General features: G+C 37.8%; 1 protein-coding gene across 1 annotated transcript in view; it reads left to right on the forward strand.

The window, feature by feature from the left end:
* The window catches only part of LOC124545026, a 32,608-nt gene extending 8,471 nt beyond the window's left edge, over positions 1-24,137 (forward strand). The window contains 8 exon segments of the mRNA XM_047123846.1: positions 13-93; positions 95-145; positions 147-167; positions 338-467; positions 569-713; positions 12,142-12,247; positions 12,903-13,120; positions 23,105-24,137. Coding sequence (XP_046979802.1) covers positions 13-93; positions 95-145; positions 147-167; positions 338-467; positions 569-713; positions 12,142-12,247; positions 12,903-13,120; positions 23,105-23,207 — 855 coding nt within the window. The 3' untranslated portion in view covers positions 23,208-24,137.
* Positions 24,138-24,400: the final 263 nt, after the last annotated feature.

Here is a 24,400-nt window from a genome sequence, read left to right on the forward strand (position 1 = left end):
AAATATTATCAGCCTAACCCATTGGAAGCTGTCCGCCACATTGCTTACCAGCTGTTTTACTCTGTGAAGTTCCTTCATGACAACAAACTTACCCCATACTGATCTCAAACCAGAGAATATTTTATTTGTAGACTCAGATTATGACCATTTCATACAACAGCAAAAAGGTAGGTCTTAAACACTGTCCCATGCACCTCAAAATTTTATAGACTATAACTATGCTGTCAGTTTCTTACTACAAGCATTGAGAGTAATTGAGATAAATGTTACATGAAGCTTTTCAGTTAGTGTTTAATGCTAAACATGAGGCAAAATCCATATCATTAATTGTTCACAGAAGAGGGATGTCAGACGTGTGAAGCGCACTGATGTGAGGTTAATAGACTTTGGCAGTGCGACATTTGACCACGAACATCACAGTACAATTGTTTCAACACGACATTATCGTGCACCAGAAGTTATTCTTGGTATGACACCATATTTGTTGCCCTTGTGTACTTAGCATTGTCACTGTCCCTGTGTTAGCCGTTGTTGAAACCCTTATGGCTAAGATTGAGATTTGTTTCAGAACTTGGCTGGGCACAACCATGTGATGTTTGGTCCATCGGGTGCATAATTTTCGAATTGTATCTGGGTATAACACTATTCCAGACACATGATAATAGGGAGCATTTAGCAATGATGGAACGAATTCTTGGTCCTATACCTTACAGGTGAGTACAGTAGAATAAGCACCAATTTTTTGTACAGTGGTGGTCCAGAGACCACAGCAAAACTTATTGGACTGCAGTTACTGTAAGTAGTGAACGAGTCAAAAATGTACCAGTTCAGTTTTAATTGGCATCTCATATTGAATCAAATTAATTCACGTGTATTTTTAATCAGGCTTGATTTTTGCCGTCAAGTTGTTACTAACTTGTTACTGTGTCTGAATTGTAACATAGTTCTGCTGCTGCTGCTGCTATTGCCTATCCTTTAATTGATGTTAGCAACTACAAAGTGGCCGTGCGGTTAAAGGCGCTGCAGTCTGGAACCGTAAGACCGCTACGGTCGCAGGTTCGAATCCTGCCTCGGGCATGGATGTTTGTGATGTCCTTAGGTTAGTTAGGTTTAACTAGTTCTAAGTTCTAGGGGACTAATGACCTCAGCAGTTGAGTCCCATAGTGCTCAGAGCCTTTTGAACCAACTACAAAGTGAGTTTGTATTCAGTAGACCACAATATGTACAGGAAAACTCAAAATTAACAAACCCGCTTTTAAGGAAATTCCACTTCTAACGAATATATCTGTTGATTCTAGCAAAACTACGATCAGGAGGAGGTTATTCTTCCCCACTTTCAACAGATCACAGTTTAACAAAAATTCTGCTTTTAAGAAATAAACATGAAACATCCTGAAAATTAAAATCCAGTTTTTAAGCAATTTGTAATGTGCACGAGGGAGTTTCCCCGATTTAAGTTTCACTTGGTTGTACACCGTGCTGTCATGGCAGTATATTGCAATTCATTCTTTCATTTGGCACGTATGTAGATTTGAATTCCATTTTAATGTCATCAGAAAGTGATATCCACCTTGCCTACAGTCATATGATCAGAAGCCACAGTATCATTAAACACGAGCTATGAAGCGTTGTCTTTGTTGTAGTTGAATTCACAGAGTTTTATATTTCTGTGGAGTTAGGGCATGCAAACATAAAAAGCTTAAGATTGAGCAAAAGCTGACAATCATCTATGATGTTGAAGGCAGTCGTAACAAGAACAACTTACAGGCGTAGCAAAGATGTAAGATTTTTCAGTCTTAATTTGCAGTGTTCTCAAATGTTCAAATGTGTGTGAAATCTTATGGGATTTAACTGCTAAGGTCATCAGTCCCTAAGCTTACACACTACTTACCATAAATTACCCTAAGGACAAACATACACACCCATGCCCGAGGGAGGACTAGAACCTCCGCCGGGACTATCCGCACAGTCCATGACTGCAGTGCCTTAGACCGCTGCACGGCAGCATTCTCAAAAACTAGGAAGCGTTATTAAATTCCAAAGCTAGCAGTTCCTCTCGCTGCAAAAGAAAGAAAATCTGCCAGTCAACATTATATGATGTGAAAACTACTCACTTAAAATTGTTTCAAGGAGTCACAAGTGACAGCATTTCTATAAGTGGGCCAGTTCTACAAGAGACAGCTCAGGAAATCGCCCTGATAATTGATGTTGAACATTTCAGTGGGTCAGACGGATGGTTAGATTATTTTAAGAAATGCCACAATCATTTCCAAGTGGATGTAGAAAATGTGAAGCCCTGGAAGATCACTACATTGCTGCAATTAATACAGGTTATGAGCCTAGAGACATTTGTAATGCAGATGCAACTTTCCAGTGACTGTGCAATTGCTTGTAAATAGCAGTGGGAGTGAGAGTTTTTGCTACTGAAAATAGGTAAATTTAAAACTCTGTTATTATTAAATGTTGACACTTCTTGTACTTTAGATTACAACATGAATGCCTAGATGATATTGGAAATCTTTACAAGATGTTTCAGGCATGTAGATGCCAACATGGGTGCTGCAGGTAGAAAAATATTACTTATGATTGACTGATGCCTTGTACATACCAAGGAAACGTCGTTCCTGAGAAATAATAATGTTGTTTTTATCCACCGAACTGCACAAGTCGTCTGTAGCCTTAAGACCTGGACATAATAAAATTCATTAAAGCAAAATACAATGTTGAAGTTTTTGAGATATCAATTGCATTCCAAGAGGCGAAGGAATTGATGAAGGATAGCATTTTACAGGCCATGTGAATATTTATTGCTGCATGGAATAGTATGATGCTGTAGACAATGTTAAATTGTTTAGCAAAGGCTGGTTGTGGTACATCATGTGATGAAGTTTTGACTTCCACACCTAAGAGGAATGTGAGGAGTCAGACCTGTGAAATTCTAGCAAAGGAACACTGTGAAGTGGTCATGGCGATAATCATTACGAAGGAGAGGCCATTGCACCAATTTTGAGCTGCTGTACAAGGAAAATATAATTCGGTCCCCAGTGATGTGTTAAAAGGGAGCTTTAGTGATCTTCTTTTATCCTCGATCTTCCATTCTATAATCAACTGTAGAAGTAAATGTTTGGTGTTACATAAGATTTGTTCTAGGTATGCAGGTTTTCTTCTCATAAATGTTGCTAATATGAGTGTGGTTTGAAAAGTTCTTGGAACAGAATAGAAAGAAAGTACTTACATCACTGAAACTTTTTTTATTTTTCAGTGTAGTCTCCTTGTAGATTAATGCACTTGGTCCAATGATGTTCCAGTGCCTTGATCCCATCTCAAAAATTAGTTTTCCTGTCTCAAAAATGTTTTTTCTTCCAGGCCTAGAAAATAGTTGTCAACTCCGGCTATCAATTCCATGTCCACACACAAAAAAAATATATAGAGCACTTTCATGGGTGCAAATTGTTTTGATGAAAGATGACTTTCTTCCTTGCTGACCTTCTTTCACTTATTCTGTGTTGCAATTTGTCCAGGGGATTAGCACACTATTCTCCAGTAATTGTTTGCCCAGTGGGGAGATAATCTACAAACAGAATCCCCATCGCATCCCAGAATGCTGATGCCATGACCTTCCCCACGTAAGGAATTGTCTTTGCTTTCTTTTGTGGCAGACAATCGGCATGTTTTCACTGCTGTGACTGTTGTTTTGTCTCTGGGGTATAGTATTGCACCCAAGTTTCATCTGTGGTCACAAACCGGCACAAAAAATCTTACTTGTTTCTCCTAAAATGGTCCAAACATTCTTCATATATGTCCATTCTCATGCGTTTTTGATCCAGTGGAGAGAGCCGCGGCACCCATCTTGCAGATAATTTTTTTTATTCCTAATTCTTCAGTTAAAATGTGGTATACTCTTTCAGATGACACTGGCGAGTGTGAGCAATTTCAAGCACTTTCAACAGCAGTCCTCTGTGATCATTTTGTGCATTTTTGCAATGATTTCTGGAGTAGTGACACGTCTTGGCCAACCTCTGCGCAAATTGTCATCTAAGCTGTCCCGAACATATTTAAATTCATTTGTGCACTTTGCAACAGTTGAATATGAAGGGGCAGAGTCCCCCAGTGTATTATGGAAATCGGCATGAAAGTCCTTCGCTTCCAAACCTTTTTTTACAAAGTACTTAATCACTGCCCCCTTTCCACCTTCGCAAATCACTACGCGGGAACAACAGAGCCATGTCACTGCCTAGCTCTTTTCCGAGAGCACTGGCGTGGCACATGTTTACAGGCAGCAGCCAGTGAATATCACGTGAACAACTCATTGCACTAGCGCTGACCTCTCATGGCGATTCCGAGACCTTTTAAAACCACCCTAGTATTTATTGCTGTTTTTGCAATATTTCAGTGTTCATTATTCGTACTGTCCATGGTGTTACATGCATTCTGGGGTAAATCCATTTTTAAAGGCCTGGATCTTCCTTGCTGTTAGCGTATTAGACATTCATTTCTCGGAACCATGTAGGAAGTACAGACTCGGAGATTTAGGTCGGGATTTCTACTTCTGAGAAGTTTCTTGAATTTTGTGGATGCATTATGGGTGTTCTTAGTGTGACATTTTACCCCCATGCCTGATCTCCACTCTCCACAGAGCCAATTTCCAAGGTACTTAAACTTCATATCGACTGCTGTGGCTGTCAATTGCTGCACCACGTGGCTCTGCTGTGCCACTGCCTGCCTCATAGCAGTCAATGTCTTAAAGGAGCCACTGAATCTCAGTTTTTTGTTTGGAGAGGAGTCTGTCTTCTGTCTGTCATGTGAGACACAGAAAATGTGTCATTTTGGTCTCAATATTCAGAACCAGGTTACTGCTGTAATCTCCTGCTATGTTGATGTGATGTGTTTTTTGAAGAATTATCAGCAATCCCCACTGTGTCAGTTACACATTTTCCATGCTTCTTTTTTTTTTTTAAAAAAACAACAAGTGCTTACTGGACAGTACTTCGAATGCCAAGTGAACAACAGGAGTAACAGTACTCATCCTTGATGGACTCCTCTACAAATATTTGCGAAGTAGGGGGGGACCTTATTATGAAATTCATCCTGTGTTGTCTGATTCCAGCACAAATTGTCTATACAGTAAGTGTCGGTCTCATCTGTATTCATTCTTTTGAGAAGGTCCATAAGTTTATTATGTTCTACCTTGCCAAAGGGAAGGCTTTCTCGTAACCAATATAACAGGCCTACATTTTTATCTCAATCATACCAGTTTTGGACTAGAACTTGTACTGCAACAGTTGTTTCTATTTGAGCTATGACACACTGTGATGAAGGGTGGACGTTGCTGTGAAATACTTTTTCCCCCAATTACTGTTCCATTGTAGGATGGTACACTAGAAGAAAAATTAGCAGACTGTTAGTTACCTAATAGCAAGAGAATTTAGTACAGTTCAGTGAATTTCTGAAACAGAGGAACAATACTTTTTGAGACGTGGTTATACAGCCAAGAGTGAGTAGGTCTCGCGCACCGAGGGCCCGTAAAAACTTAATAATGTGTGTAGGTAGTTCATCTACCCCAAAAATTGATAATGTCTATCATTTTCACCTATTAGCCATATTGATGCTGGCAAGTATGTCCTTGTATTTCAGAGACTGTCATCAAAATATGTGCAATATTTACTGAGACAAGGCTTGGACATACAAAAATAAGTTAGCAAGGGACTTCAGTTTATACATGTAGACAGAGAAGATTAATAAAATATTTTTTATATGCTTGCTAAAACATAAATGCAACTTACATTTTATGTTTGAATGCAGTAATACTTTCCTACAGTGCTTTTAACAGATAACGAATGCAATTGAAGTTCGAATGGCAAAAGGATATTTTTATGTGGTTTTATTACAAATTAATAATTTAGAGTTTCCTTCCTTTACTTATAATATGAAACCTTGCTTCATGCCAAATTTCTTATCTCTGCGTCGGCGGGAAGTACCCCATAGGCTTTGATAAGTGAGTTACTGAGTGTCAAGTATGTGACATAAGTGGCTGTATCTTTTTATTGTGTTGGATATGAATGAATGGGGGCTGTGGGTAACCTTTACTCCTCTCACGTCAAATGAAAACAAGGAGGATTTCTGTGGCTGGGAGCTATCAAGTGAATTAAAATACATCCACATAATTACGGAAGGCTGAAATATGTTACTAGTTTAAGATTTTATTTTATTTCCGCCTTTCTGACAGTCTAGCATTAATCGCCTAGCAGAACAATAAAGTTATTTTGTCGGTTTGCTATAGAAATTTGGCCTTTATTAAGATTTCCCCTGAGGCAGTAAATTTATTTGAAACGAAGTGTTTTAATTCCACACTATTGGCTAGTTTCAACTGTTCGTTGCATTTCAAGTGCACGTTTTCATCTTCTAGCACGTATGACATTATGGCATAATAAAGAACCAAACATGAGATAATACAGTACACTCTTAAAAATGGGAAAACTAAAAAACATCCTGGACAAATCCAGAGAACGTAAAATCAAAATTATTGCATTTCAGGAATCACGATATACAGATGAAAATCCTTTTGATTCGGAAGGATACAGGCTATACAAAGGAAAACCTGGAAAACGAGCCATGGCAAATTGTCCACAATTTGCAACTGGATTTATGGTAGATACATCAATACTTGATTCAGTCGCTACTTTCAAATCTTACTTGGGTCGGCTCTCCGCGATGACAATAAAATCAGCTAATAAGATACACACCCTAATCAACGGACATGCACCAACTAACATCACTAACAAAAACAAAACAGAAGAAGTAGAAGAATTCTGGAACCAATTAGATAATATTCTCCAAAAATGCCAAATAACCATGTCAAAATCCTTATGGGCGATTTCAGTGCACAAATCGGTAAAGAAAAGAAATATCGATATTGGGTAGGTAAATGGTCAGGGCATACACAGACCAACCGGAATGGCATGCAACTCATTGAAATCTGCAAAAACCATGACCTATTTTTCAAATCAACATTTTTCAAGAAAAGAGCCTTGAAAACGAAAACTTGGATCTCACCTAATCCATTACTAGGTGAATATCAGTTGGATCATGTAATGATCTCCCGTGTAAATACAGTAGAAATCATAAAACTTAAAGTCCTTAGTGGACTAAACCTAGATTCCGACCATTACCCAACAAAATTCTCCCTAGATGTCATTCCAGAAAAAAGAAAATTCACTAAGAAATCTCCACGCCGTAAATATGATGTACAAAAGATAAATGGCAATGAACAATTTACTAAAGAAATGCAAAATTCAAAACCACAAAATTGGCAACAACTGCAAGCAGGACTTTAAAATGCAGCTGAAACTGTAGCACTGCAAACAAGAACACGTAAACACCCGTGGTGGACAGATGAGTGTGACCAACTGATAAATCTCAGACAATAGGCGTGGCAAAATTGGTTGTGCAACAAAAATCAAAATACCCTGGAAGATCTCAAAGATACCAGGAAAACAGCCACAAAAGCAATACGAACAGTCCATAAACAACACGAAGACAAAAAATTGCAAGACATAGATAATGATTTCAAGAAAAACAATTCCCGAAATTTCTACAGAGTATTCAAACAAAAATTAACAAAGTACTCTCCTCGATCACTCCAGTTCAAAAATGACCATGGGGAAATTGCTCATACCAACACTGAAAACTGTGAAATTCTTGCAAAATACTTCTCTAAATTACTGAATTGTGAAAAGCCTGCAGAAAAATTTGAGTTCCATCGTACACAACGAAACCCAGACTCAAATTCACCAAGTGTACAAGAGATTAAAGAGATAATTCAGTCACTGAAAAATAACAAAGCATCAGGAGAAGACCAAATCATCGCAGAATTATGGAAAAATGCAGGAGGAAAAACTTAGTGCAAAACTCAAAGAAATTATACATGAAATCTGGAAAACTGAAAAACTGAAAAAATCCCCACAGATTGGAAGACTGCAATCATACATCCTCTGTACAAAAAAGGAAGTAAAACAGATCCCAACAACTATCGTGGAATCTCTTTGTCAATAACATACAAAATTCTGTCTAAAGCCCTACTAAACCGCGCAGAACCTCAGCTGGATTCAAAACTAGGCGAATACCAAGGTGGGTTCAGAAAAGGTCGATCTTGCATAGAACAAATCCTTAACTTGAAAAAATCGATGAAATATTTACATAGTACTTCAAACAAAAGTTATGTCATCACGTTTGTCAACTTTAAAAAAGCATATAACAGTATAGACCGAGAATCCCTTTTTTAAGTATTAGCAGAATTTGGACTAGATCAAAAGACAACCCATCATAAAAGAACACTCACGGAGGCCAAATCCAAAGTAAAATTTATGGGAGAATTGAGCACAGAATTTGAAATAGACACAGGAGTACGACAAGGGGGTGTACTGTCCCCAGTGCTCTTCAATTGTGCTCTTGAGAAAGTTGTTAGAGAATGGAAAAAATCAGGTGCACCAGCACACAGACTGGGACCAAGACATAAGGGCACAGAATTACACCGTTTAGCATTTGCTGATGACATGGCACTGATCGCACAAGACATTACCTATGCAGAGAAACAGCTAGAATTATTACATGAACAGGCAGCTAAAATAGGATTACAAATTTCATTTGAAAAAACCAAATTTATGACTGACGTCAAAGATGCACCTTCTGATCTCAAATTTGGTAATAACATCTCTCGAGTAAAAGAATTTTAATATTTAGGTGAATGGATTGCAGAAAATTGTAATGAAAAGAAATCTGTCAGATCAAGAGTCCAGAAAATGGAGACGGCGTTTCAGTTAACAAAAAAAATTTACAACAAAAAGAGTCTCTCGTGGAACTGCAAAATACAACACTACACAACAGTAATTAGACCCGAAGCTCTCTATGCATCTGAGACACTAAACCTTCAACACAGAACACTAAAAGAGGTATTAGAAGTGAAAGAACGTAAGATAATGAGGAAAATCCTAGGACCAAGAACTAAAGATGGGGTACATTATCCAAAGCCCAATGCAGAAATATATAAAAATATCTCCAAAATAACGGACACAATGCGCATGAGAAGAATCCAATTCATGGGACACTTAGAAAGAATGGACTCAAACAGGTTAACGCACAAAATCCATACATTTTTAAAGAACAAAACTACAAGACCGAACTGGTACAAACAGACGGAAAAAGACCTGAGAGAATTAGGGTCTCCAAATCTACATGATAGAAATGAAATCAGAAAAATTACAAACACACGGGGTTTTGAGGAAGAAGAGAGAAAAACTAACCGACATACATGGTCTACGCAACGAAAGCTAGCCCATTTGTTGTTTATGAAGGAATACTGGGCGCAAAAGAAGGCCAACAAATGTTGATTACGTGTGGTCCTAAGTGATCCATCCGCGAAGAAGAAGAAGAAGAAGAAGACAGTACTGGTACTCCAAGAAAATTTACTTCCCGAAAACCATACCAAAAAGCTTAATATCAGGTCGAGGTCTAAGTCATTGGGAATCTGGACATACAAATGTGCGCTTTAAGGCGAACTATGCATTTTAGTATGGTTCACGAAATTCCGGCGCTCTTGGAGTGTCCTCTGATGTCTTGTTTCTTTTATGACATAATGTAAGAAAGATCTTTTAATGTTTTCCATGTACGAACATACTGGTTTCCTACGTCACCGTAGCTGCGCAAGTGCGGTGACGCCTCTTATCTGGCGCTCTCTGGCAACTGCTGAAAAGAATCTATTTCTGACAGGTCACGGGAAAATATTGCGAATTGTGGTTCGAAAAGCTTTATTTTCAAAGTAGATTTTCTTTTACGCAAGATGAACTATGTGCGCAAATGTACGATGAATTTCTTGAATCACAAAGCGTTTGCTCTCATTTAAAAATCAACTCTTTGATGACGAGCCATGTAGAAGATTTTTGAGCCCAGAAAATCGGAGATTTATGTCAGTATTAAAAATTTTGCTGGCGTATTTGTATGATATATCTTAAAGTGTAACATGCGCTAAACAGATAACCATTATATGTGAAAGCTTAGCTTCTCTTGTAGCTTATTAATCTTAGAGACAAATATTATATGCAAAAGCTTTGCTTTTCTTGTAGCAAAACTATGTATTGTAACTTAAACCATTAACTTTTCCTGTTGGTGGAATTCGAATTCATACTTCCGTAATACGAAAATTTGCAGTGTACATGTTGCTACTTATTAAAGATATTTCCAAAATGTTTTTCCCCCGAGTTTTGTTTTCTAAACTGCCGAGAAATTCTATGCTGCTGTATAAAACCATATCTATTCAAAGGATTGATAAATTTTACAGTTCTGACGGAAAGTATACTGTCATTTAACATGGGAAAAGTGTATTTTCACCCGGGAGATCCGGGAATTTTTTTTTCTTGTCCACGTATACACCCTGGTGGTGATAAGAAGAAGAAAATTCAGTTGCTGGCAGTTTGTACACTACATACTCAATTATTTCTCGAAAGGAAAATCACAAAATACCTATAAAATGATGATATATCACAGTGGGTAGTATCTGACAACGAGGAATGTACTAGAACCAACATTTTATTGGTGGTCACATAGAGTGTTGGTTTACACAATTCTTCCCCACCTTATACACTTTGTTCAAGAGGCCTACTTTTTTCTGAGTTTATTTCTGAAATTGTTAAACGAACTTTAAATGTGTCTTGCAACACCAAGGGAATGCATATTTTTGTCACCAAATGTTTCATTTTATTAAAATAATGTCATTGATCTTAATGAAACACCCATACCATTTGGCTTGCATTCCCCATCGAAAAACAATTCATTACAAAAGACAATGTTAGTACTTACAGTTCTTGCTTTCATCAAAAAATGCCATCTGCTTGCAAGGTTTTTGTTTTGTCCCCCCTCCCCCTCCCCTCGTTGGTACTATTCTTTCTTGTACCATAGCTGCATAGTCAGATTGTCAACTTACATCTTAACTTGCCCTTGAGATCTCAAAATTTGTCACGGAAGAATACTACAGCTTGTCTAGAAATCAGGGAATTTCACTTCGGGAAACTTGGGGCAACCCTGTTACGGGGTAATGTACCTATATCAACAGCATCCTGCTGTCATTCAAATAGGCATTTTAGGGCTAGTTGGTAATTTTTATTCCATTATCACCTAGTGTTAACATTTCCTATCTATCAATGGGGAGTGAAGATACAGGGAGGGGGGGGGGGGGGAGAGAGAGAGAGAGAGAGAGAGAGAGAGAGAGAGCGCATTGAGCAAGTGACAAAAATACTTCTCCCTACACCATTGCACAATAGTGAGCTGTTTCACTCATTTTCAAGATATGCATGAGCACATGGGCCATAACTTGGTGCTCAGACTGGAAACAAGTTTTAGTTTGTTGTTCAAATACAGAAGTGGTGAAATTACATTACACATGCATGAAGTAATTAAAACTCACCTTAAGAGGCGAGCCAAGTGTTCATGGAAAGAATCTGAAAATATGTCCTGGGCAGAGTACAGTGTGAGTGAGTGTGACTCTCTCTGCCTTGCACATATCTTTCTGCGGGCCAGATTGAAACCAGTTGCAGACCAGATCCAGTCCCGTGGGTCACCAGTTGCTCACCTGTGGCTTAGAACATTTAATGTCTTACACTGCCAGGGGCCCATAGACCTTATTGTGACTTAAATTTCAGCTTGATACGGCAAACTGTTACTGAGGAAAAGGGTTCTTAAGTCAGACAGGCTGACAGACAACAAAGCAATCCTATAAGGCTTCCATTTTTACCGATTTAGGTACCTAACCCTAAAAACACTTTGCTTTGTACCGTTTGTACATTACAGTCTGTTACTTAGACATTGCTTATAACCTAGTTACACATTTTTTCATAGCTAAATCCAGCATTTGTTAAACTGTGTTCATTAAATGACACAATATTTTAAAAATGAATGGGACTTGTTCCTTAACACATTTTACTCAGTATTGTGCACAGAGAAATGTGATGGCATCATAAGCACAAATAACACACTTTAGTTATAAGCAAATAGGATTGAATTGCGTTTCTCAAAGATGTTCTCTAGTTATTCATTACAGCTAGTAATGTCGTGTTTTTAAATGTAATTACTGAAGTTTACTTTCTGTTACAGAATGGCACGGAAGACGAAGACGAAGTACTTTTATCATGGGAAATTAGACTGGGATGAAAAGAGTTCTGCTGGCCGCTACGTGAGGGAAAATTGCAAGCCTCTACATGTAAGTTACTGAAAATCTTTGATTTTAATCAATTTTAATAAGTAAATTCATGGGTGAGGGTTGTCACTGTGCTAGTAATTTTTACTCTTTGTATTTGTAAGTTATTAGTGAATTATATATCTGCACTGAATTTCAACCATTGAATGTTCATATCACATGATAGTGACAGTACCTGCAGTCTTCTTTTTCTTTTGCGATCTGAGAATGTTGACTGCCTTACAAACATGCAGCTTTACTTCATGCTGCCAATGGCATATACTGGCTGCTTGGAAAACATTTCACTCGTGTTTTAGTATTAATGTTTATGTAATTTAACGCGTACAAAAATTTTAAGTGGTGGTTCCCATATCCAATATTTCCCAATACAGTTTTCGAAGTAACTAATAATCTATTGCTCCAATATAGAATTTAAATTATCTTCTGTCCTTTCCAATTAACATAAGTTACATAGTAGTCAGCCTAGATTTATATCCGTGCATTTTCTTGGAAATTTTTATATTATTTGAGATTGGCTAAATTTTGACAACTGAACAAAAATACCTCTCATTTCATTGATTTTTGTAATTTTCAGGAGGAATTAAATAATGGTACTTGTTATGATCGATTGTTGCAAATCTATGAATGTGGAAGTAATGCTAACTTGCAATATTTTTAGCGATACCAACACAGTGATGATGAGGATCATCGGCAGTTATTTGACTTGGTGTCTCGAATGCTGGAGTATGAACCCTCAGCACGCATCACGTTAGCTGAAGCAATGAGGCATCCATTCTTCGATAAAATTCCACCACATCAGAGGCTTGGCAGTGACAGGCGTGGTGGAGGCAGTGCATCTTCGGACCGGGACCGCGAGCGAAGCCACTCCCTCTCACGGTGAAGAGGCTAGCGCTGGGTGAGCGCCAACTCAGCGCTCTCTCTAGTTTCAATGCATTGCTTGCAGTAGCACATTATAAAAATAATTAAAGATTAATCAGAAGTTTCTGAGGACCACACCTCAAATCATTTTGTGGTGACTAATAGTAAAGGAAATTGAACTAATACTGTATTGGGACAAGTCACTTTTAAGAAAGTATTATACTATATTATTTCCTGGATCCTATCCTGCAGTTTCGAAATATGAATTGAATTGGTATGTTTACATGGGCTATAAAAATGGCTGATTGCCAACTGACGTCCAGCTATGTTTGCAGTAGTACATTACTGGGTCAGAAGTATATATATGGGCCACACTAATGTCACAAAATGGAAGAAATAAAATATGGTGGGAGTGTGTGCAGCTGTCCTGCTTTTACATCACAAAAGGAATAAAGTTAGAAAGAAACAGAAAAACTATGATTTGTGGATGTGTTATTCTTTAAGTAAGCATAATGCTTCAGAACCTTCTGCTCCTGAACTAATACTGCATACATGCTTTTTCTAGAATTTTGCTACATGTCAAAATACGATTTTAAGTATCTCATAGAAACAGTTGGTCCAAGAACTGCTAAAACTGATACAAATATGAGTAGGTATACAAGCTAAAACAAGATTCGTGATCATCCTCAGTTTTTAGCTTCTGGTGATCAGAACAAAAGTTCACTGTACTACTTCAGAGTGCACTATTCAGCAATAAGCCTTTTGGTACCAGAAGTGTGCATATGCAATTATTTGGTAGAACTGAAGAATTTCTCCCCTATCGCTGCTACTACTACTACCACCACCAGCAGCAGCACATGGAAACTTGTGACATAACACCAATTATCTTTTATCGTAAAGATAGGAAAACTTGATTCTCTTGCAACTGAAATTTATTCTTGAGTACCAGTAACATTTCCCCTGTTTGTGTTGGGAAACTTTAGTGGTTCTGTAGCACATACAAAATTATTAATTAGATATATTTTATGTGGTATTTGTGGCGATCTTTTTGCAGTTTGTTACAATCACTCTATATCTGTTTACAATTATATGTGTGTGGTTTTTAGTTACATTCATGCACTTGTTGTACTGTACTTGCTAAATGCGCATGATATAGCACATAAGGGACAACAAATGGCTGATGAAGGGGACACAAAAATTAATGAGAGTAAAATACACAAATATATAATTGTAAATAGAAATAGGTAGATCCAAACAAACTGCAAAAGAAATCATTACAAATCTCTCACAAAAAATATGTATAATTAATAAAATGAAGATGTGTAACATGACTACATGGAGCATGTCTGGCACTTTTTGAATAGATGATGGTTGCTAAAGGCGAAAGTTTTCTTATTTTGATGATAAAACATTTTTAAAGTTATTAGCAACAGAAGAAAGTGGCTGCAAATATTAATGAAACATGACACAGTCGCACATTTGCCATAGATTCGAAGCCTTCGGAATTTTTTGTACGCTTCCCAAGTGTGGTACTGAGTTCATCAGTAACAGCTCACCAACTCTTCTTTTTCTATATGCAGTTTTTATGTACATTACTTCTGACAAACCATAGCTCTGGTCATAACGTAAGTTGCATTTGTGAAATTCATATTTCTCTTGTTTGTACATTTCTCCATTGTTGTGTACAACACTGAGCAAAAATGAAGTACTGTTTTTGTTCAGAACGTGACTGCAGTGCTGTCACTGGGAGAAGCAGGAAACAAAGATGAGTGTGTTAGGGAGACTCTTACACACAAGCACGGAGATAGAAAGGGCCCTGCAATATGAAATATTCTCAGCGTCGGTGGATAACTTTGGCAAAGGTCTTCCAACATCAACAGTACTGCGTGCATTGCAGCTCAGTGCTGTTGCAACCACATATTGTCATGAAATACGGCTTGTCTAAACACTCCTTTACATATCTTGTGACTGAATAATGAATATGTGAGGCTATGAACAAAGAGGTGGGGCTAATCTGAGGAAAATAAATTAAAATCAAAATTGGTAATGTTTGTACAGAAATTTGATTTTCAGTATTGGTCTTTTTGAAAGAGAAGCTTGACATTTGTTCTGCATACAGTATGTTTCCAGTTTTCTGTTTTAATCAAACTTAAAGAATTACAAATTGAGAAATTTTATACAACTGGTGCTACTGCAAGCATTTTTAATGTATAGTTTTTATGTCGTAACCACTGCTGCATAAGCTAAGTTCTGTGTTAGTAGTAACAGTCGCATGTGAAACTGTCGTGATTTATACAATTTGAATTCTCTCTTATGTTTGCTATGAGCTTGAGGATTTTTAGAGTAGACAATAGGTCACACACTTGCAGAAAAAACATAAAATTGCATCCGTTAAGTTTCTATATAGCTTACATTACGGGATGAGGCATATAAGGTATGAGTCTCCCACATTTTCTGAACCATTGAAATATCAACAATAGACAGTGGCAGATTTAAAAGGGGGGGGGGGGGGGGGGTCAGCGGTATGTGTCTACACACAAATGGTTGTTGGCAAAAATAAATTATTGCTTGTTGGTACACGGCATTCATGACACATGCATTTTGCACATATGTATTTGCAACTGTGGCTGGTAGAAGGTTGTAGTAGAGGCACAGCTATTCAAATTCGGTGTAATTTAAACAAACAAGGTTGGCAATCTATTACTTGTGGGATGAACTTTAAAAATGTGACCACTTCAACAGTTGTTTGTAAGCATAAATTATTTTGTTTGCTTCCCACTATGCATGCTGGAGATTTATGAGTGGGTCTAAACGACAAAACTTCATTAGGGTGGTTTTTTAACACTTAAAGGTAATAGAGAAATTAATGTTAGAGAAGGGCATCATTTCCAGCAATTGTGGGTTCAGCTTCTGTTAGTCGTTCCTCTGTAAGTAATGTGAGTGGTTTGATGACAAGACTGTTATACATGAAAATGATGATTATCATTTAGTGAACAGACGTTAAAATCTGACTGACTAATTAATATTTCAGTGGTTGAAGTATGTTTTCGTACTTCCTGCCAAATTTTGCTTCCTGCAAGTAGCAGATGGTAATAGAATGTGATCATTCCAGAGAAAATGGCTAGAAAAAATGTTTGAATGTCATCTAATAACAAAAGTGGTGGATTTTGTAAAGCTTGCATTCTGTTTGCTAGGGCAGGAGGCGGCAAAATCGGTATGAAATCAGGAAGACTATTGAATGGACCACTGAAAATGGATAAGAAAGTAACTGTAAGAAGAGACAGTGACTGGGAGAAAGAGTATTGTAAGAGAAATATGGTTGCCTGCATGTGAGTGAAGAGGTCAACGGATGTTTTAACAATAATGGATTAGGTTAGAAGGAGGAAAAGTGAACAAAAACAGAAAAAACTAATACCAATTATGAAGGCAATAATAGAATGTGGAGCCCAGACTATATGCTTGTGGGGGTGTAGAGATGATAGATTATTGGTTGGTGAATACAGACAGGAGATAAACAGTGAATCATTGAAATTTTAATTCCGAGGATTTCGAATGGATGCAGGTGATGAAATGTTAACAAAACACATGTATATGGTCTCAAAAAATTCATTTATATCAGTAAGACACCACGAAATAATTTAATAGATTGCTGTGCTGATGTTATAGCTGGAAAAGTGGTAGATTCCTTTAAGAGATTGAAATTTTTGACGTAATAGCAGATGGAGAAACACGATGTAAGCTTCTCTGAACAATTATCACTGTGCATGCGGCTCTTTAATGTTGAGAGTAGTATTGTAAGAGAATAATTTCTAAAATGCATTGACATTAATGACCTGATAAGTGACAATCTATCAAACGCCATTCTTCGGGAGATTGAAGCAAATAGTATTGTCGTAGCTTATTTCTGAGGACAATCCTATGATAGAGCAGCAAAAGAGTGGTGAATTTGAAGGAGTTCAAGCAATTATATCACAGAAAAGTTATTAACAATTTAGTCACCATGCTAGTCATTGGCTCAAATATCTACCAGTGGAAAAGATTCACACAGTAAAGAAACTGTGTGAAACACATCAGTTAGAGGCGCATGATGCTGTCCTTCATTTTCGAGACCTATTTCCTAGCCTAACTATTGCACTGCAACAACTGCATCTTGAGAATTTATTGCAAGTTTGTGTGCTTGCGTGTAACAGATTCAAAGAACTTCAGCAGGACAATATTTCACACTTCCATCGTATCTTTAAGGTACCAGAACAAATTGCTGAGAAATTTGGCACAGACATAAAAACTCCGCACTACAGAAGAATCGAACAAATGCCCCAGCTGATTACTTTAGAGTGACAGTCTGGATTCCTTTCTTAGATTTTATGTGTAATGAAGTTGCCTGTATTACCCCAAAGCACTCCTTGAGGCCATTTGGTCATTTAAAGAAGCCGATACCAAAACACAGTTGATGGGACCACTGGGAAGTGTTGAGTGCTGAAATATAGAAAATGATTTCTCACATTCGCAGTTTTTGAGGGGGAACTGATAATCTGGAATCAGTTGTAGAAAAGACAAGACCACAAGCCAGCATCTCCAGCAGAAGCTCATAAAACTTCATCTTGCGTGCCAAACATTGCAGTCCTCATTCAGCTCCTATGAGTTCTGCCTGCCACTACTAGCACAGGAGAAAGATAATTTTCTGCACTGCAATACTTGAAAACTTACCTTCTTAGCACCGTGGCAGAAAGCAGAATGAATGGCTTAGCATTGATACACATCAATAGGAACATAAAATTTACAGCAGAAGTGCTAGAAATCTCCTATTGAAAGTTTAAGAGAAGACTGAAATTGCAGTATTTTTCAGTGTTTATATTATCTTTCATCTGTAATATGTACTTTTAACTTACTTCACTGTAATTAAACTAGTAAAATTTGAATAAAACGGTCAAGTTGATTTAAATTTGTTACATGCAAAGACCACCTTGACTCAAACGTATAGATTCCACATCGTAGACAGACGCTGTGCCTAGCTGTGACATGGATAATTATTGATGTGACAGCTTTTGTTCACTGCCCATAAAAATAATATAAATACACCCCTGACAAGAGACCTAACAAGTATTAATGCAAAGTAGTTAGTATTTTACTGAGCTAGTATTTCGCTGTTTGTAACCTTTTCTGAAGGTGTATGGAAGAGTCCATGAAATACAAACTACAAGAATCTGAACTTTTTGTGAAAACGGGCAGCAAGTGCTGCATATGAACCCATTGTTACTATATATTTGTGTTTGGATTGGTATAATTTTTCTGTGCTCAGCTCATACCATTCAGCTCTACCATACTATTATACTGATTTTTGGGTGATAGCACGAATGCAGTTCAGGTATGTTACACACTTAGCAAACAGTGGATGGAATAACAGCAATATTATGAATAGAATAAATTGCTCCTTACCACACAGGAGGCCTCAAATTGCACACACACTCAATGAAAAGACCACTAAACATTTAAGCTTTTGGTCAAAATGGCGTTGTCAGTAATGGCGTGCGCTCGCCGTTACATGGTTTGGATGAAAAGTAGAGGCCCTTTTTCATACCAGACTTTCAGATGTTCAACATATTACATGGCCACAAGATAATTGCCCCACATCTCGATAACTTTCCCCACAAATGGAAGGCGTCACACACCATTAGCATGCCATTTCTGTGTGTGCCTCGCAAGGACTGCCACGGATGAATTCTTCTCGTGTTTCGCTGTCTGTTTCTCATTTTGATGAACAGCTCGTAATCATGCACACTCATTTGGGATAAATACAGTGCATGTTCAGTATCTCCCACCTTCACATACACAGGAGCTCATGCATATGGTTTTCCATGTTGTATGGTGCATTCTCCTGAAGGTTGATGGGTGCAGTGCCAGAAGGTGCTGTCTTTCTTTTCAGTGTGGGTCGAAGTTGATGTATTAAGAAATTGAAGTATTAGCTTGAAGGGTCGTCTGCCTCTGTGGTACAGCATTATATAGGATTAACCCATGGATATCAAAAGCCACAATAACCATGCCCTTGGTACCATCTGGTTCATGGAACACATCATGTCGATGAGGAGAAGTAGGGCATTTCTATGCATTGGCCTGATCTTGAATGATTTTCCTGCCATCCCGAAACACTTTCACCTTTCTCGTCGCCATACAATATGACAGTACTCGATGATTGCATGCCTCGTGCAGTCTGCAGAAATGTGCACTCCGACCGTGTGTTATTTCAGTCTTGATCCACACACACTCATGTTTCCTAAACAAGCTGTAGGGTGCTTGAACTGGCCTCCTCCTCAACTGCACACACTGCAGCTGACTCCAACACATCTGTCACTGCTCACTACATTATTTTAAGTGACCTCCAGATGTCACCTGTGGACAGTGTGCATGACATTGGACATATGTTCTTCATGTTACGGCAGTGTCGCCACTACTTTTTATCCGATGCTGGTAATCAAACTTGATGCCTACTGTATCTTCTGGTTGCATTGGAGAGGGGAGACGGAAAAATGAAGGGTAATAAAGCCACGTCAGATGTGTCTGTATGTGTCACTGTATGCAAAGTGCTAGTCGGAAAACAAATTTTTAAAGCTGTTAAAAATGTCACCATACACACTGACTTTGTAGACAATTACAGTATGGTACATTATAGATATTTTTAAGAGTACTGAAGGGCTTTTAAGATAAAATTTTTGTAATTCAGAGTGCAACGAGTTTGGCTGATGGTTTGGCGTAGATAGCATATGCAAAGTCATTAATTAAGTAATTAGGCTGGTATCACACTATCTTATTTCTTTGTCAAAGTTGATATGTCAAAGAAATATGATGATGTAATAGGGAACTTCTTCAAATCTCTCCTGCCGTCAAATAAATATGATTAAATCTAGGGGCTCGCAGTAGATTTGATCATAAGTCACTTGTCTTCTGTTAACTGCATTGTGAAACGTTACCCCTTGGAGTGCTAGCATCGCTGCGTGTTTGTAAACATGGCTGTGAAGTGTAATTCATCTGACCCGTCACCTACAAAATTAATAGAAATGTATGAAGCTGATGAGGCGCTTCACAACGTAAGGCTCTGTGAGTACAAAAATAGATTAAGAAGACTGGAGAGCTACAAAAAAAAATTGTGGAGGTCATTTGCCTTGAGATAGGGCCCACCACTGATGATACAAAAAAGAAAATTAATGTCCTCCGGCAAAGCTATTCTCACGAGAAAGCAATGCAGTGTTGCCTGCCGAAGACAATTAAAACCGTATATGTTCCGGCATGTGCTCTGGAGTTGTCACATCGCGATAGACAATGTCTTTAATGCATCCCCAAAGAAAAAAAGTCCAGAGAATTTAAATCGGGAGACCTTGCAGGCCAAGTAACTGTTCCTCCTCGACCATTCCATCTTACTTGAAACCTTCGGTTCAGAACGCGACGTACACACAATGCATTATGTGCTGGACATCCATCGTATTGATACCACAAACGCGTAGTGGTTCTTAGTGGCACTTAATCCAGAAAAGGAGAAAGAATTTGTCTGAGGAAGTTGGCATACGCTGTGCCATTTAAACTACCATTGATGAAATAAGGGCCAATAATTGTAGTACCAAGCATCCCACATCAGACGTTAACCCTCCATTGACACTGATGTTCCACCTGTCAAAGCCATCGTGGGTTGTTGCTGGACCAATAATGCATGTTCCTTGTGTTTACCTGTCCCTTATTTGAGAAGGAACATTCATTGGTAAATTGAACTTGGGTGAAGTAGTTCGGGTTGGCAAAGATTTGCAGCTGTGCCCACTGACAGAACTGTACAGGATTCTAGAAATTGTTCCCATCCATTTCTTAATGTAGGTGTACATGGTAAGGATGGAACCGTTGACATGTAAGAATACGATGTACACTGGTTTTGGGAATGCCAATCTCATGTTCAAACTGTTGTGTGCTAACATGTGGATTCACAGCAACGGAAGCGAAAACAGTAACTTCGACAGCTTTGTCTGTGCGAGTGCTAAGACGATTGCATTGTCGTGGGTTGAAACTACCAATTTCCTGCAGCATCGCAACAAGATGAGAAAATATAAGTATGGAAAGTGGGTTCTTGTCCGGTTATCGTTCTCCGTACAGTTCCGGTGTCTGCGTATCATTTCACCTACCTTCAACAACAACAATAAAAAAAAAATGTCGATCCAGTTTCTAGGAGGGACAGCCTTAACTGTATGCCTACTCTACACAACAATATTTAAATGGACTAAACTACTGTACTAAATGTACCTGTACATAAGAAATTGCGATTACTGTTCTGCTGACTTACAGTCCCCACAGACGAGTAAGATTTATACCTTCTCTTCATTGGTGTACGTTCTACTCGCACAACTCTTCAACTGACGATGGTTGACGGAATGACGGGTGTGCATTCTACTTAAGTATACATTTGCCATCTGTCAATGTCAGCACGTGAATGTGATCCATAACCCCCTAGTACCTGCTCTTAAGTGCTGGGAGCGTCAACGTCAGTGTTGTGTTACGTAATTAATAATGTTGTGTTTCAATGAATGGTACACTGTGATACATATTTGAATAGGTCTTTAGGAGAGGAAATCAATTACCGAATATAAAATACAGGGTGCCATTTAAAAAAAGTCATACCGCTATACATATCTCTGTAATTAAAAAAAAAAAAAAAAACACAGTGCTACAACGAAGGCAGTCACGCTGATCGATGTCCACTGATGGCTAAAAAGCATTTGCTTGAAACATTTTGTAATTTGCGTAGGGACAAACAGTTATTTCGGGTGGTCAAGATAAATAGGACACCCTGCGTGTGTGCGTGTGTGTGTGTGTGTGTGTGTGTGTGTGTGTGTGTGTGTGTGTGTGTGTGTGTGTGGTTGTCTCGTCAGCTTCATACATTTCTATTAATTTTGTAGTTGTGTGACACAAAATGTAATTATTACTTTCTAGAATAAAAATAGTTTTTATTGCACATAAATTGCTTTGAACATTTATTTTACTTTCAGATGTTGGTCCTTTAGTGCTTTATAAATTGCTTCAGGCATTTCAGGTATTATTTTAGTTAATGTACACTGTGGTATTAGAGCGCTGTACTGTAAGCAAGGGTAACTCTGGTGTAGCAATAAATGAAAATGTTACTGTGAGTCTGTCTTCAGCGGATATAGCAGTTCTTAAGTGAGTATTGTGCTTTGTGGTATGATGACACTTCACTGAGCAAATAATGACATGAATGCTCATCCATTCCTAAGTAATTTGTGTACAACTTATGTCCTCTGCTAGAAGCTCATGTAGCAAATTTTGTTGACTGCTTTTATCGTTTCATTGTAAGGCTCGCGGCTGCGTTCAGGTAAATTTCTTTCTCCCCCCTCCACTTCTATTCCAAATGCACATACAGTGCAGTTGTGGTACATGCAACTGCTGCGCATAATAACATGTTGTTGTCAGCCATCTTGAGCTTCGACGAAAAATATGGTAACATCCCTTTTTAGCACCATGTCAAATATCTTTGCCAAACAAAATTGACGAATATTTGATCAAATCTTTGTCAAAGAAATATGATAGTGTAATACTGGCCTTACACCATAGTAATTTTAAGTACACACATCCTCATCCAGAACTGCTCTCTTCTGATCTTTGTTCTTTGTTATGGCTTATGCATTGAAACACTTACAGCTTTTCTGGTACCTTGCTGAAAACATAAGTTGGCAGCAAAATATTAGATGGAAGACATTTTCAAATACACACACACACACACACACACACACACACACACACACCTTCACTGCTTTGAATGACTGACATTATAATAAAATCTGGTAGCAGTTGTGAAGCATATCCGTAATATAGTTTTGCCACACTAAACATTTAATGGAAAACCTAGGAGTTTTGTGCTGCTGTCCTCAAGTTGTTTACATGATCCAGCATTCTGAAATTTTTAAGCTGAGTTGTGTCTCGTGGAGTGACAATATTTATGTTTAATGTGCACAGGTATGGGAGTCCGCGTTCTGGAACTCATTGTACGAGTCGCAGTCGGGGAAGTTCACCTGGTGTAGCAACATCGAGGTGTGCATACGGTGATTCGGACAATTGAGTCAGACATCCAGCTGCCATTGTCTCCTTATTTTGACTTTGGACAGCTGCATTGTTCCTGAAAAGAAGTGACTTACTGGAAAAGAAGTGCTTCAGGTTCCCTGGAAGTGAATTTTTCACTGTAATGTAGTGCCTGATAGGGACACTTTCCATGTCACCCATTATTGTATATCTGTACATACGTGTGTGTGTGTGTGTGTGTGTGTGTGTGTGTGTGTGTGTGTCCATGCCAGAGGGCTGATACAAATGTCTTAGTAAAAGGACTGCTAAAACGTTAAGGACTTTTTATGTAAAGTGTGTTTTACATGTTTAATTCATATTCATTTGCTTCATTGATAGCAGTATTGTAAAGATCATTTGCCTCAAACTGTGAATATTTGTAAAATTTCGAAGTTATCTTCATATTATAAAAGAAAGAAAATCCCATTTTCATGATGGATCAATATAAGTAATAAATAATTTATATTTTTCAGACTTGGAGCAGTATTTTTTTAGTGTAATGTTTTTGTCCAGTTTTCTAAAATTGTCTCAGATTATTTAGTTTATTGCAGACCACTTCCTTTTTTACTGGAGCATTAAGCATTTATTGTCATGGTCTGTGTCCACCTCATTGTTGTAGATTGAATACTTTTACATGTGAAAATTTACTATGGCAGTAAGAAAGTAAATTAGTAATTAGAAATGAATATTCTTTTGTAATATTCATATAATGTTACAAACATCTAAGAACCATATGTGGTTGTAATGTCGTTTCGAGATCCGATATGCTTGGGATTATATCAATCATTATTATTTGTACACAATTCTCTTAGTAAGAGGCCTTCATATGTAATGAAAAAACTTCCAGTACTCGTTGTACCAAATATCCAAGCCCACATTTGGAATTTGGTCATATGTAAATAGGAATAAAAGATAGTGTTATTAAAGGCTACCTTTTGTTCGATATTCCTTTTTCTTCAGAAGAGATGTAAATCAATGGTGGCATTTCCATTTCTCAAGATTCTGCTTGATGTGATCAATCATCCAAACATGAAATACAGACTTGTACATTATAAAATTAATAAGAGTACTTCAGTTTTTAACAAGGGGAGGTCACGCTGTTTGGATCACAGATTTACTTCGAACTTTGTGCACCTTTAGTAGATCATTAAAATAACATAATGTAAAAAGTAGTAAGGTGCACTACTCTGGCTA

The sequence above is a fragment of the Schistocerca americana genome, chromosome 1, assembly GCF_021461395.2.
Source record: "Schistocerca americana isolate TAMUIC-IGC-003095 chromosome 1, iqSchAmer2.1, whole genome shotgun sequence".
NCBI classification, from domain to species: domain Eukaryota; kingdom Metazoa; phylum Arthropoda; class Insecta; order Orthoptera; family Acrididae; genus Schistocerca; species Schistocerca americana.